A 14,772-nucleotide genomic window follows, 5' to 3' on the forward strand; every position below is an offset into this window, starting at 1 on the left:
AATGAAGACCAAGGCACAGATACCCTCAGAACTTCCACAGGCAGTATGCAACAAGAATAGACAGCATCTCTACACCAAATGTATTATCAAAGGGAATGAAGTCAGGATAAATTCAGACAACTCAGACAACAGAACTAAAATTAAAGAGCATAACTCTGCATCCTTGAAGGAGACTCCAAAGGCCCTGTGAACATTAAATTATTTTTTATTTTATTTATTTTTTTTAGAGAGAGAGAGTGCACATGTGTCGGGGTGGGGGAGGGCAGAGGGACAGAGGGAAAGGGAGAGAATCTTAAGCAGGCTCCACGCCCATCATGGAACCTGCCATGGGGCTCCATTCCAGGACCCTGAGATCATGACCTGAGCCAAAGGCAGATGCTTAATCAACTGAGCCACCCAGGTACCCCAATATTGCTTTAAAGGTTTTACTAATACGGTTCAATGTGATAATTAGTAGCCACAAAGAAATTAGTCAGAAAAGCCCAAAAAATGCTGCCTGAATGTATATAAATAATCTATGGCTTGGTTTGAAATGTCCTTAGACTTTGGAATCATTCATGTGAAACAACCTAATTCCTAGCATGCATTTCTATTGCATCATTCTTCTGAGGGGGGTGCAAAAAAACACTGATTTAGAGCAAAAAACATTGCTGTATTAGTACCCCATCTTCACACACTGAAGTTCAGTCCAACGGAGGACAGAATGCCTTGTCTTCTGTTAAACCAGGACAGAGACTAGCTCAGATCCTGAAAATGCTGGACCCCGAGCTCCCTCTGGAGGAGGTTAGGACTAACTGATTTCAAAGAGAACTTGAGAATTGTTTTTACTCTTGGACTAGAAGGGCATATAGATTACATAATCACCACTGGACACCTGCAATCTATATATTGCTACCCATTAAATGAAAGCTACCTGTAAAAAGAAAGAACCTTAACCCAAAGTCAGTATGAAAGTCAATCTAAGGCAAAATTCATTTTATTTCCTGCTTTGAAGTGTACATGTCACAGGATCATTTATTCTTTTTTTCTTTTTTTAAGATTTTATTTATTTATTTGATAGAGAGAAACACAGCGAGAGGGGGAACACAAGCAGGGGGAGTGGGAGAGGGAGAAGCAGGCTTCCCGCAGAACAGGGAGCCCGACATGGGGCTCGATCCCAGGACCCTGGGATCATGACCTGAGCCAAAGGCAGACACCCAACGACTGAGCCACCCAGGCGCCCCAGGATCAATTATTCTTTCAATGCCATATGTATCCATACACTTAGGCAAAGAAGTCAGGAACTCATGAAGCAGAGATTTAGTGTTTTGTTCATTACTGCATTCTCCATGTCTAGAAAGGTGCCTGGAATATTTTGGTGGAGGGAGACCATTAATAAAATAAAGTTATGTAACTTGTCAGGTAAAGAAATGCTATATGAAAAAGTTAAAAAGGAATAGGAATGGTAAACGTTGTAATTTTAAGTAAAGTGGTAGAAAAGTCTTCATATATGAGTAAAAACCAGTAAGGAGGTTTCCTGAACAATGGGCAAGAAATGTGCATAGGAGTAGAGGAGTAAAAAGTACTCAAATTCTGGAAATTCCTTCAAGGTTTAGCTGAAAGAATGTAGAGTATGAGAGAAAAGGAGAAGTCAAGGATTACTCCAAGATATTTCCCCTGAGCCAATGGAAGAATGGAGTTGCCCTTAACTAAGGTGAGGGAAATATGGAGGAGCAGGAGGGAGTGAGGAAGCTATCAGGACCTTAATTCTGGACATGTGAAGTCGGAGATACCTATTATATGTTTTAGGGGAACTTTTGATGGGCAACTGGAAATGTGACTCTGGAGTTTAGGGGTCAAATCCAGGCTGGAAAGAGAGAACTGAGAGTTGTCAGTATGTAAACAGTATTTAAGGCCATGAATCTGGATGAGTTCACCAAGGGAGTACAGACAGAAAAGAGAAAGTCTAAGAACTGAATCCAAATGCTTTTTGATTATTTAAACTACAAAGCCATTATATCTCCTGCTTTCCCTTTGTTTACATAGCTCACTAAGCTATTATTAAGAGAAACTAACCAGATAAGACAAATTCATGATGATTATTGTCCACCATTCCTCTAGATAGCTATAAATCAACTGGTGATTTTTCCTAGGTCTTCAGGTTTCAAAATTAAAGTAAATAAATCTGTGCTCTTTTTTTTTCCAATGACATTTCATTTTTTTTCAAGATTTATTTACTTATTTGAGAGTGAGAGTGAGTGGGGGAGGGGGCAGTGACAAAGGGAGAGGGAGAGAATCTTCAATCAGACTCCCAGCTAAGCGTGGAGACCAATGTGGGGCTCGATCTCATGATCCATGAGGTCATGACCTGAACTAAAACCAAGAATCAGACACTCAACCAACTGAGCCACCCAGGCGCCCTTGCCAATGACATTTTAAAGAAGGGTGCTACATTTGTATGCCTTCTGGAAGGTCTCCCTAATACTCACTTATAGCTAATCTATAACTATTTCTTAGCAATCCTAGGATGAATGACAATGTATTAGACAAGACTGAATACACCACAGCTTTAACTAGTTTTGTCCTCTTCTCTTTTAGTTTGGCTTTCATCCCACCCATCATAAGTACATACTTCTGGTTATCTGACTTCAGGGTTACTTTTTTCAGGAAAGAAGAGAAATCATTATGATTCTCTGCCTTTACAAAGCCATCAGTTATCATCTTTTCCTAACATTATAAGGGGAGAATGTAGGCAGTTAGGAGGATAGCAGGATAGTAGGGTATTTCATTTGTTTCTATATTTTTGCTTTTTATTAAAATGAAGAGTGCTTTCTTGTTGTCTTGTATCATCTTGTAACTTATGGTTCGTACATCACCTAAAATTTCTTGATCATTTCCCTATGCAATTCTGCTGGTAGTTTCACTAAGATAGGCCAATTTCCACTTAGGGCCCTTTAATTTACACTTTGAACAGCTGTATGATTCTGTATTAAGCTAACTTGTCCTCTTCTTGGCATTCCTGTGTATTTGTTTTAGTTTCTCCTGTTTATAGAACGATGCTTTTTTTAAAGATTTATTTATTTATTTGACAGAGAGAATGAGATAGAGAGAGAGAGCGTGAGATAGGGGAGGGTCAGAGGGAGAAGCAGACTCCCCGCTGAGCAGGGAGCCCGATGCGGGACTCGATCCCGGGACTCCAGGATCATGACCTGAGCCGAAGGCAGTCGCTCAACCAACTGAGCCACCCAGGCGCCCTAGAACTATGCTTTTAAAAAGTATGACTTTCGGGCGCCTGGGTGGCTCAGTCGGTTAAGCGGCTGCCTTCAGCTCAGGTCATGATCCCAGGGTCCTGGGATCGAGCCCCACGTCAGGCTCCCTCTCAGCGGAGAGCATGCTTCTTCCTCTCCCTCTCCCTGCTGTTCTGCCTACTTGTGCTTTCTCTGTCAAATAAATAAATACAATCTTTAAAAAAAATAAAATAAAAAGTATGACTTTCTTAACCTTGAATTTGATGAAAATGTCAACTCTGCATCAGCAGTCTACCACATTTGGGGCCTTAGTAGGCACTGAAACTACTTTATAAACTACTGTTACTCAGGCCCTGGAAATCCAGCTCCTCTGGGAGAGGTGATAAAAGTTCTGCAGGAATGGAATACAAATAATTTAAACACAGAAATCAGGATATCTTCTTTCAAAGATTCTCCAAGCTCTGAGGCACCTGGGTGGCTCAGTTGGTTAAGCGTCTGCCTTTGGCTCAGGTCATGATCCCAGAGTCCTAGGATCAAGCCCTGCACTGGGCTCCCTGCTCGGGGTGGGGCGGGGGAGCCTGCTTCTCCCTCTTCCTCTGTCTGCCACTTTGCCTACTTGTGTTCCTTCTCTCTCCTTTTCTCTGTCAAATAAATAAATAAAATCTTAAAAAAAATTTTTTAAAAATTCTTCAAGCTCCATCCTAATGTTCTAGCCACCATGGAACATTTTCAGTTTTGATGTAAGCAACTCATTACTTCAACAATTTGCTTTTAAAAATGCTCTGTAACAAATATTTACAAGACAGAGTCATATGTGGGATGCCTGGGTGGTTCAATCAGTTAAGCGTCTACCTTCGGCTCAGGTCATGATCTCAGAGCCCTGGGATCAAGCCCTGCATTCGCATTCCAGGCTCCCTGCTCAGCGAGGAGTCTGCTTCTCCCTCTTCCTCTGCCTCAGACTCATGCTCTCTCCCTCCCCCTCCTCAAATAAATAAAAGCTTAAAAAAAATAAAAATAAAAGGACAGAGTCATATGTGGAAATGAAAGCAGACCAGAAATACAACTGAAACATACTTGCCTAATACCTTTTGACAAGTTTTATCAGCCAATAAACTATCCATTCTATCAACTATGTCCATTGCTGAAGTTTCATTTCATACTTGCATGCTGCAAGATTTCATACTATTGGCAAAGAATTAACAGAATTCTTAACCAGCTGAGCCACTCAGGCACCCCTCCACCACCAGAACTCTTAAACTGACCCTCTAGTTCTAGCCATGATGGAGTAGCAGGTATTGGTTTTACCTTAAACAATAATAAAACTGGATAAAACATATAAAACAACTGTTTTCAGATACTGGGCAGCAGATAAGGTCAATGTCTTCAGAAATATAAAGGCCCTAAATATATACGTACCTAATAACAGAGCTTCAAAATGCATAAAGCAACTACTAATAGAATGGAAAGGAGAAACAGACAAATCTACAAATATAAAGATTTCAATATTCCCCCATCAGCAACTGATAAAACAAGTAGACTAAGAATAAGTAAAGATATGGGACCTAAATACACTATCAACCAACTTGACCTAATTGTCATTTATAGAACACTACACCCAACTTCAGAAAAACACACATTTTTTTCAAGAATAATTCTTTTCAAGGGGTGCCTGGGTAATTGAGTCGGTTGAGCATCCAACTCTTGGGTTCGGCTCAGGTAGTGATCTCATGGTTGTGGGATAAAGCCCCACGTGGGGCTCCACACAGAGTCTGCTTGAGATTCTTTGTCTGTCTCCCTCCACCCCTCCCCTCTGCTATCTCTCTAAAATAAATAAACTTAAAAAAAAAGAAAAATTATTTTCAAGTGTACACATTCTTTTCAAGATTGTTCAACATTCACTAAGACCATATTCTGGGACATAAAATGAATCTCAATGGATTTAAAAGGGCTGAAATAATATATTCTCTGACCACAATGGAATTAAATTAAAAAATGATAACACTAAGTTATTTGGAAAAGACCTAAATAGCTGATAATTGAACAACACATTTCCTTCCTTTAAAGATTTTATTTATTCATTTGAGAGAGATAGAGAGCACTAGCAGGGGGAGGGGCAGAGGGACAAGCAGATACCCTGCTGAGCATGGAGTCTGATGTGGGGCTCCATCCCAGGACCCTGAGATCATGACCTGAGCTGAAGTCAGACACTTAACCGACTGATCCACCCAGGTGCCCCTTTAACAACACATTTCTAAAGAAATCATAAGGGAAATTGGGAAATATTTTTAAAGATTTTATTTATTTATTTGAGAGAGAGAAAGAGAGAGAGGGAAACAGCATGAGAGGGGATAGGGTCAGAGGGAGAAGCAGGCTCCCCGCTGAGCTGGGAGCCCGATGTGGGACTTGATCCCAGGACTCCGGGATCATGACCTGAGCCGAAGGCAGTTGCTTAACCAACTGAGCCACCCAGGCGCCCGGGGAAATATTTTTAACTGATTGAAATAATACCATTTAAATTTCTGGTATGCAGTTGAAAGGGAAATGTAAAGCTTTGAATGATCATATTAGAAAAGATGAAAAGTCTCAACTCATTGACCTCAGTTTCACCTTCAGGAGCTAGAAAAATAAAAGTAAATGGAAAAATTGCTTCCTCTACTCGTAAGACTTCTGACACTAGCTGGAGTTAGCCCACAGGTTAAGGGCTCAGTCCAAGACTGCCCCCATTCCAGACTCCAGTCACAAGTTTGGGCCTCTTCTACTTCTCACCAACTGGCTATAAATCAGGAGTTCCCACAACCTCCTTCTTGGGTCTAATAATTTGCTAGAATGGCTCACAGAACTCAGGAAAGTGCTTTACTTGCTATTATCAGTTTTTATATAGGATAGAATTCAGAAACAGCCAAATGAAAGAGATGTACAGGGCAGAATATGTGGGAAGGAGTGCAGATTTCCCATGCTTTCTCTGGGTGCGTCATTCTCCCAAGACTGCAATGTATTCATCAACTGGAAAGCTCTCCTAAGGGTTTGTTTAGGGTTTTCATAGAGGTTCCATTATATAGACATGATCAATGAAATCACTGGCCATTGGTGATGAACTCAATCTCTAGCCCTTCTCCTCTTCCTAGAGGTCAGACCTGAAAATTCTAATCCTCTTATGACATGGATAGTTCCTCTGGGAACCAGCCTCCTTACTCTGAGTCACATCTCATTAGCATAAACTCAGGTGTGGTTGAAAGGGGTTTCATTATCATAAACTTAGGTATGGGGGCACCTGGCTGGTTCAGTGTGTAGAGCGTGTGACTCTTGATCTTGGGGTTGTAAGTTTAATCTCTACACTCAACATGGGGTGTAGAGATTACTTAAAAATAAATAAGTAAATAAATGAAACTCAGCTATGGTTGTAAGGAGCTTATTATGATTAACAAAAGATGCTCTTTTCATCCCCATTAGTTAGGAAATTGTGTTTTTAGGAACTCTGTGCCAGAAATAGGTGATGAAGACCAAATATACATATTTCTTATATCACAATATCACAGAGCAATGTAAACCCAAAATAAACAGAGGAAAAAAACAACAAAGATAAATCAATAAATCATAAATCAATAAAATAGGCAAAAAACAATAGAAATAATTAATGAAACCAAAAGCTGGTTCTTTGAAAAAATTACCAAAATTGATAAACCTATAGCTAGAGTTACCAAGAAAAAAAGAAAACACAAATCGCCAATACGAGAAATGATAAAGGGGACATCACCATAGATCTTACCGACTTTAAAATGATAACAAGAGAAAAATGATAATCAGTGTTATGCCAATAAAATCAGCAACTTTGATGAAATGAATAAATTCTTTGAAAGAAGCAAATTACCAAAACTGTTACAAAGAGACTAACAGATGTGGCTATCTCTATATTTATTAAATAAATTTAAGGAAATTGAATTCACATATTAAAATACTTCCACAAAGAAAATTCCAGTCCTCATTGGCCTCTGTGGTGATTTCTAGCAAACATATAAGGAGAATATAAAATCAATCCTACACAAATTCTTTCAGAAAACAGAGGAAGAGGGAACACTTCCCAACCCAGTTATAAAGCAACATAACACTGATACCAAAACTAAACAAGGACAATATAATAAAAAAAGGGGGGGACTAAAATCCTTCATTAACATAAGTGCCAAAATCCTTAATAAAATATTAACCAATCAAATCCAATACAGAACATAAAAAGGATCAAGTAGAATTTAATCCTAGGAATATAGGGTTGATTTAACATTCAAATATCAGTTAACATAATTAACATTAACAGAATAAAGGAGGAAAATCATATGAACATCTCAGTTGATGTGGGAAAAGAATTTAACAAAGTTTAACACCTGTTCATGGTAAGGACACTGAGCAAAGAGAAACAGAAGGAACCTTCCTCAATGTAATAAAGATCATCTACATAAAACCTACAACTAACATCATACTTAATGGGAAAAAGCTGAATGTTTTGTTTTTCCTCTGGTATAGGAAAAAAAGTCATGGATGTCCACGCTCACTACTTCTGTTCAATATTATCACATGTCCTAGTCAGTACAACAAGGCAAGAAAAAGTAATAAAAGGCATAAACATTGGAAAGGAAGAAGTAAAACTATTTTTATCTGCAGATGTTATGATTACCTATGTGGAAAATTCTAAGAAATAGACAAAAAAAGAAGGAAGAAAGGAAGTAACAGATAAAGGAACAAGGGAAGGAAACCTACTAGAACAGTAAGTGAATTTTGCAAAGTCTCAGAATACAAGATCAATATAGAAAAACAAATTGTACTTCTGTATATTAGCAAAACTAACTAGAAGATGATATTTAAAAAATACCATTTATAATGCACCAAAAAAACAAAACATATGGAAATAAATTTAGTGAATAATGTATAAGACTTTTACAAAATATTACAGACAGAAATTAAAGATCTAATAAATGGAGAATTTATACCATGCTCATGTATGGGGAGGCTTAAAATTATTAAGATAACAATTTTCCTCAAATTGAGGTATAGATTTAACACAATCCCAATTAAAATCCAAGTAGGCATTTTTGTAGAAATTGAATCCAATGATATTGATCTAAGATCAACAAATACACAAATGCAACAGATAAGAGGCAGACTTGTATCTGTTGAACCTACCACAGGGAACAACTTTTAATTTCCCTGGAGATTAGTTGCTAAAAGTAACAGGAATTCTGTTAGAAAGATATATTATGTATAACAATCTCAGGTATGTATTCCAATCAACCTTAAAATGAGATGAAAAGAGACTACAATAGTGTAATAAAGAAATTATGTTTTCCTTTGTTTTTCATGTCTATTTAGTAAATACAAATCAGGTACAGCCCTGGTAAAACACCAGATAATCCCATTTTATTGTTGTTGTTGTTTTTGAAGACTAGGACAATCAAGAATTTTGGCAGTGTCCTCTGGGTTGTATATAATTTGTTTTATGGAATAGAAAAAGTTTGTATCACATAAAAGGCACTATCAGATGGAACTAGGAAACTGGAAGAGTGCTGGAATAAAAGAAGAAAAGAATAAAAGAATTCTCAACTAAGTGGAATTTAAATAAAAACAAAACAAAAAGAACAAAAGAATTTACTTAACATTTGAATACCACATAATTTCCAGGCATTTTATAAATACTATAGATGCTTTTACAGCTAAGAACATATTTTTAACCATGCAAGGGAAGAACAGCCTTTACAACAATGGGTCAGATATTTCATTAAGAACTCACTTCAGGAAGCCTGAGCATTGTAGGAAATATGCTAGTCACATAACTAAAGGTTATGTGACTAGCAGAGGGCAGAGATCAGTGTAAGTACAGGGTGTGTCATATGACAGTATGTGTTACCTACTCAGTAATCATGGCAAGTAAAGAAGCAGGCAGAGAGGGGAGATGACTTCATAATTCTAAACCAACAAAATTCTTAGAAGAAACTAAGAAGAAAAGAGTGAATGCTTTGCTAACAAAACAAAGTTGGAGGATGCTCATACAAGATGTGCAGCTGTCTTAATAGCCCATGTTACATTTCTAGTGTATATAAAATAAGAGAAGACTTGCCAATTTGAATTTTTAAGATTTAAAAGAAAAGACACTACCAGAAAAAAAATCTGTTCCTCTTCAAATTCTTCCCCTTAAAATGGCCATCTCCACCCTAAAATCAGAAACCAAGCCAGTAAGAACCAGCAATAAGAAATAAAATATATGCTGCCAAAACCTTGACTGTATCAATGTTTAAATTATATGTTAAAAATATATTCTATGTAAACTACTAATTGATAAACATGCTGGTAAGCCAAAAGATTTGCTTCAATGCTTTCCTCCATTTCTGTCCTTTTAAATGAACTTCATGATATGTTTAAATGCTATTCTAGAATGTTCAGTGTGGAACCAAATCCGTATTTCATGCTTATCAAGTATAACTGTTTGTTCAGAAATGTTTGGTGCTCTCAGACATTGGGATCTCACTTCATTACACAATTAGAAACTTTTCCTTCTATAATTACAAAGTTCTGAACCAAAGTTAAGAATGACCATTAATCATACATGACTAAGATAACAGATCATCGAATAAAATTATATGATTTAATGTAAGTTGCAGTTTTATTAGGATGTACCAGTCAGGCAATTTTTATAAATTAGTGTTCTAATTAAGAAAACATGAATAATTTAAAGATTAATAAATGTAAAAACAAATTTAGGTGAATATACACATAACTACACAGGATTTACGATATAGCTGTAGAATTTTCTAGTCAGCATTTTTTTGTATATGTAATATTAATAAAAAGGATTTTTTTTTTTAACCATACAATGATTCTGGGATTCCCTGAATTTTCAGCTGCTGCATTTTCTACTCTACATCTGGCAGGTTCTTCTTCCTTTCAGTTTGTGCATTTCCTGTATTCTAAAAAGTAAATAGAAATAGGACCTTAATTGAGGAAATGGTGAGTCTTTGGACAAGGAAATATAGCCACAGATAAGCGCTTGCACTTTGCACCTGGGCTTTGTTTTGTGAGAGAGACTATTTAGCAAAGTATTCTTCATGATCATCATGAAACAGAACTGAAGGTGGCTTTTGTATGGACTCTTTCATCTCTTGCCTATCTCATCAGCAGTAATTTAGGGTTTCTCTTAGATCATATTGTCTATTCAGTATACTACGCACTAATTCAGTATACGTTTAAGATGCCTGAAAGAACTGAAGATACAACTCGGAAACACTTGGATTTGAGTAGGTAATTCAAAAACAAGTCAATGGCACAGCCAAGAATAGAACAAAAAAGTTGCTATTTCCAGTCTTGTAAAAACATGTCATATTCTCTTGTGCTCTAAAATAACAAACTACCAACTCAAAATTTAGGACATTTTCTTAATTCTGACATTAATGTATTAAAAGTGTTTGGACTAGCCTTATATGAAATTTCACTGGGTTGTCAGAACTACATATGAATAGGTAACACAAAAAAACTATGACCATCTTTGATGACTACTCTAATAACTCTAACCTTTCCAAGGTCACTCTTAGAAAGGTCATCTTTTAAGGAGTTCTACACCACATGAGCAAGAAGGGATTTCCCCTTCCAATTTATTTATGTATTTTTTTAATGAAAGAACTGTCTGGAGAGTTCCTTTCTTCCTGCATTGGAATATAAATTTAGTTCCAGAGGCTCTCATAGGACAGTAGGATAAACACATGCAGCACACTACTAGGAGCCTAATACACAAACTCAGGAGCCTCATTTAGTCAGTCATTCAAAAAGTGTGCAAAGGGTGTGCTGCTCAACATGCTGGGACATCAGTAAGTCACCCAAATTTAAAAATTTAAAGCCACCTTATTACTTTCTATAATGAACTGAAAGATGACCATTAATGACTTTCTTGTTCTGTCTAGAAAATATTTCTTTCCTGCAAAGTGGATTGTGGAGTTCTTAACAAGTTCTAAGCCAAAAATAAGGCATAAGCATCACTATGAAGATATATCTAACAGTTATCTGGTAACTCTTTAATCTGAATGACTTAGAGATTGAATAGACATAGTGAAAATGCCTTCTTAGTATGGTTTCAAAGTTTCTCTTATTTTTCTAATTTCTCCAAATTTCCTTAATAAATATATGCTATTTTTATCATGAATAAAAATATAATCAATTTTATTTATAAAACAAGAAACTGATATAATGAAATTGATGACCTTACAAATGTGGAAATAGAAGGCCATCTATATGATTTAATTAAGTGGGTGCTGAGCACAATCCCCCTTCCCTTAAAAGAGTGTCTAGAGAGTATGCATTTGGATACGGAGGATCTTCAAGAATTCCAAATAAAATTAAGACTCTGGTGGGTAGGGATCGGAACATTTCAACACAGTTATCTGATAGCTGGCTGAGAACAAATCTTTGTGAATATAGAACAATAGGTGGACAGCACTGAAAACAGGAAGGGGGGGACTAAAGATAAATACATATGTTCCTGTGGCCAGCATAACTATATGTTCACACCATTATTTGTTTCCTCTGGCATGGTTTACCTGACCAATATTATGTAGTACACATAACACACGTAATATTTTCCCTGGGTACCATATATTCTAATCACTCAACATTCAAATGAGGGCTGGTATTAATTACCCCCCCAAAAAATAACTTTTAAAAACTTTTACTGATATGTCATTTTAAGAGAATATAGAACTGTTTCTCATGTTCAAAGACTACATAATTTTGAATTTTTATATAACTTTCTAATAGTAATAACTATATTTACGTACCAAGTCAAGGGTTCCAAATTGCACTGCATACTAAAACTATAAACAGAAAAATTTTACCTCTTGTTTTTCTTGATTTTGATCCACATTAAGTAAAGTTGGTATTTTAGATGAATCTGTTTTCTTTGATGCCCTCTTCAGCACTTTTATCTGTTTAACTTTTGCAAAAATATATACAATGACAACTTGTTATTCCTACCTTGAAATTTTACTTTCCTTTCCAAGAGTTTCAAATAGAACTTCTGATATCCACTAAAGTCAGTTTCTCAGTTTATTATAAAGGAACTGAATAAATCATCAGTTGTAATGGTAAGATACGCCAGTCATAAATGATCTGTTTTATAACTTTACAAATAGCCTACCAGGTATTAAAAGAAGACATTTATTTTTTAAAATTCTGCAGATAATTGTTAAGTGGATCAGATAATTCCTTGAACTGTACAAGTACTATTTTCTTGCTATTATATTAACTTTTCACAAGGTGTCGCTGTTCTTCAAAGAAACAAAACATTTACTGTGCAAAAAAAGGTGTTCCATTTTAAGAGCTCAGTACATGTTATAAATCTTAATCTACTAAATCTTTGGATGCCTGAAGCGCATATATTCCTGCTATTATCTGGGTAAAAATCATGGGGAAACAAAGGAAATTGATTTACTCCAAGTCATAGGATGAACCAAAACCGCTTTCCTCAAATACTTTCCTAACATTTCAACAATATTGAGCTAAGAAAAAATTTGCCTTTTAAAGTTTCCTTAATTCTTCTTTAAAAATTCTCTCCTTCAAGTCTTACCCCTTATTTGACTATGAGGGAAAAATTTCTCCTCAGCTGATAATATTTTTCACAGCAATTTACGATCTTCTATTAAAATCACATCATAAATGTAAGTTATCTTACAAAAAAAGGTCTTCTTGTAAAAGATACCATCTAGAAATTTGTAAAGCTGGGCAACAAATATGTACCTTCCATTCCTTTCACCTCCTTGGACTGTACTGTGAAAGGCAGTTCTGGGAAATGGAATTCCTTCCTGGCAGATCTGGAAAAATTCAGCTTCCTTTTGTTTCCATTTGCCATTTGGTCACTTTGACCTGTTCGCTCACTAAATATACTCTTCTCCATTTGGCTCTAAACAAGCAAATAAACAAGAGTTAATTTGAAAAAAAAGATGTGTAGCTGTTTTTTGAATGATAAGCCTAAAATTGCAGGCCATTTGGAAGGTAATAAGATAGGCATAAAATGTCTATCTTTGCAAAGTTATTTTAATAATTAATAAGTAGAATACCAGGGGAGCCCGGGTGACTCAGTTGGTTAAGTGGCTGCCTTCAGCTCAGGTCATGATGTCAGGGTCCTGGAATTGATACCCACATCCTGGCTCCTTGCTCAGCAGGGAGTCTGTTTCTTCCTGTCCCTCTGCCCCTCTGCCCACATGTGTGCTCTTTCTCAAATATGTAAAATCATTTAAAAAAAAAAGAATACCATTTAAATACATAAACATCAAATTCCAATAAAAGTTTAACGAAGCAAATTTTTAAAAATACATTGGATATTCTGAGAATAATAGCGTTGATCAGGAGAATCACCACCTTAACTTTTAATTTATAATCTTATTCATTGTACTCTGACTTTGGAAAAATTGCTTCAGTTTATTTTATTAATTTCTTTTTCTATTTACAAAATGATGTACTCTGGACACAGGGAGAGCCCAGCATTCTAGAAAATCTTTTGTGTTACCTATTTTTTACTTATTTTTGCTCATTTGGTAACTGATGATAAAAACTCTCCAAAGTTAATGAACACTCTACCACAATGCCATGTGTAGTATCCCACTGTGTAGATATATATTAATATGCTTAATGAGTCACTTGCTCTTAGACAGATTTGTGCTGTTCTCAATTTTTTATTATTATAAATAACATTATGCTCCCCTATGTAAAATGTTAATTTTGAATAAGCTACTTCCCTATGTAAAAAATGAGGGAATGAACAACACTGATCACATTTTTCTAGTGAAAAGTTTGATGTATTATTTGTCAATTGCCTTTAATCTATAAAATATTAAAAACATTTTTGGGGGGGTGAAAAAACAAAAAGTCTGTGACTTTATTTTTTTAAAGATTCTATTCTTTTGGGGTGCCTGGGTGGCTCAGTCGTTAAGTGTCTGCCTTCGGCTCAGGTTACGATCCCAGGAGGTCCTGGGATCGAACCCCACATCCAGCTCCCCGCTCAGCAGGAAGCCTGCTTCTCCCACTCCCCTTGTTTGTGTTCCCTCTCGCTGTGTATCTCTCTGTCAAATAAATAAATAAAATCTTTTAAAAAAAGATTCTATTCTTTTTATCTTTTTAAAGTAATCTTTACATCCAGTGTGGGGCTCAAACTCACGACCCTGAGATCAAGAACTGTATGCTCTTCTGACTGACCCAGCCAGGTGCCTCAAGTCTTGTGACTTTTAAGAGTAAAAATCTTAACTTTTTTTGTGCAAGTCACAGATAAAATACACAAATCAAATTTTAAGAAATTAACTAAAATTGTGAAAGCACTAAGGAAACGATGACCTATTTTCATCTCAGGAAAAACAAAAAAGCTAAAAGCACATTTTTAAAAATTATTTTTTAAATTTTATTTTAGAGACAGAGAGTGTGTGTATGAGTGGGTGGGGAGGGGCAGAAGGAGAGAGAGAGAATCTCAAGCAGACTCCACACTCAGTGTAGAGCCCACTGCAGGGCTCAATCTCATGACCCCGAG

General features: G+C 36.3%; 1 protein-coding gene across 2 annotated transcripts in view; it reads right to left on the bottom strand.

Moving 5' to 3' along the window:
• Nucleotides 1-9,364: 9,364 nt before the first annotated feature.
• The window catches only part of CDKL3 (cyclin dependent kinase like 3), a 50,051-nt gene continuing 44,643 nt past the window's right edge, over nt 9,365-14,772 (bottom strand). The window contains exons 10-12 of one of the 2 annotated variants that reach the window (XM_028103671.2): nt 12,993-13,155; nt 12,092-12,189; nt 9,365-9,424 (exon numbers count right to left, since the gene is read on the bottom strand). In XM_028103671.2, coding sequence (XP_027959472.2) covers nt 9,365-9,424; nt 12,092-12,189; nt 12,993-13,155 — 321 coding nt within the window. Of the gene's footprint in view, nt 9,425-10,123; nt 10,178-12,091; nt 12,190-12,992; nt 13,156-14,772 lie in introns of those variants that run through there. The other variant, XM_028103673.2, reaches the window with a different exon arrangement.

Source organism: Eumetopias jubatus, unplaced genomic scaffold, assembly GCF_037043125.1.
Source record: "Eumetopias jubatus isolate StellerSeaLion01/CBP00866 unplaced genomic scaffold, mEumJub1_p1.0 scaffold_5, whole genome shotgun sequence".
NCBI lineage: Eukaryota > Metazoa > Chordata > Mammalia > Carnivora > Otariidae > Eumetopias > Eumetopias jubatus.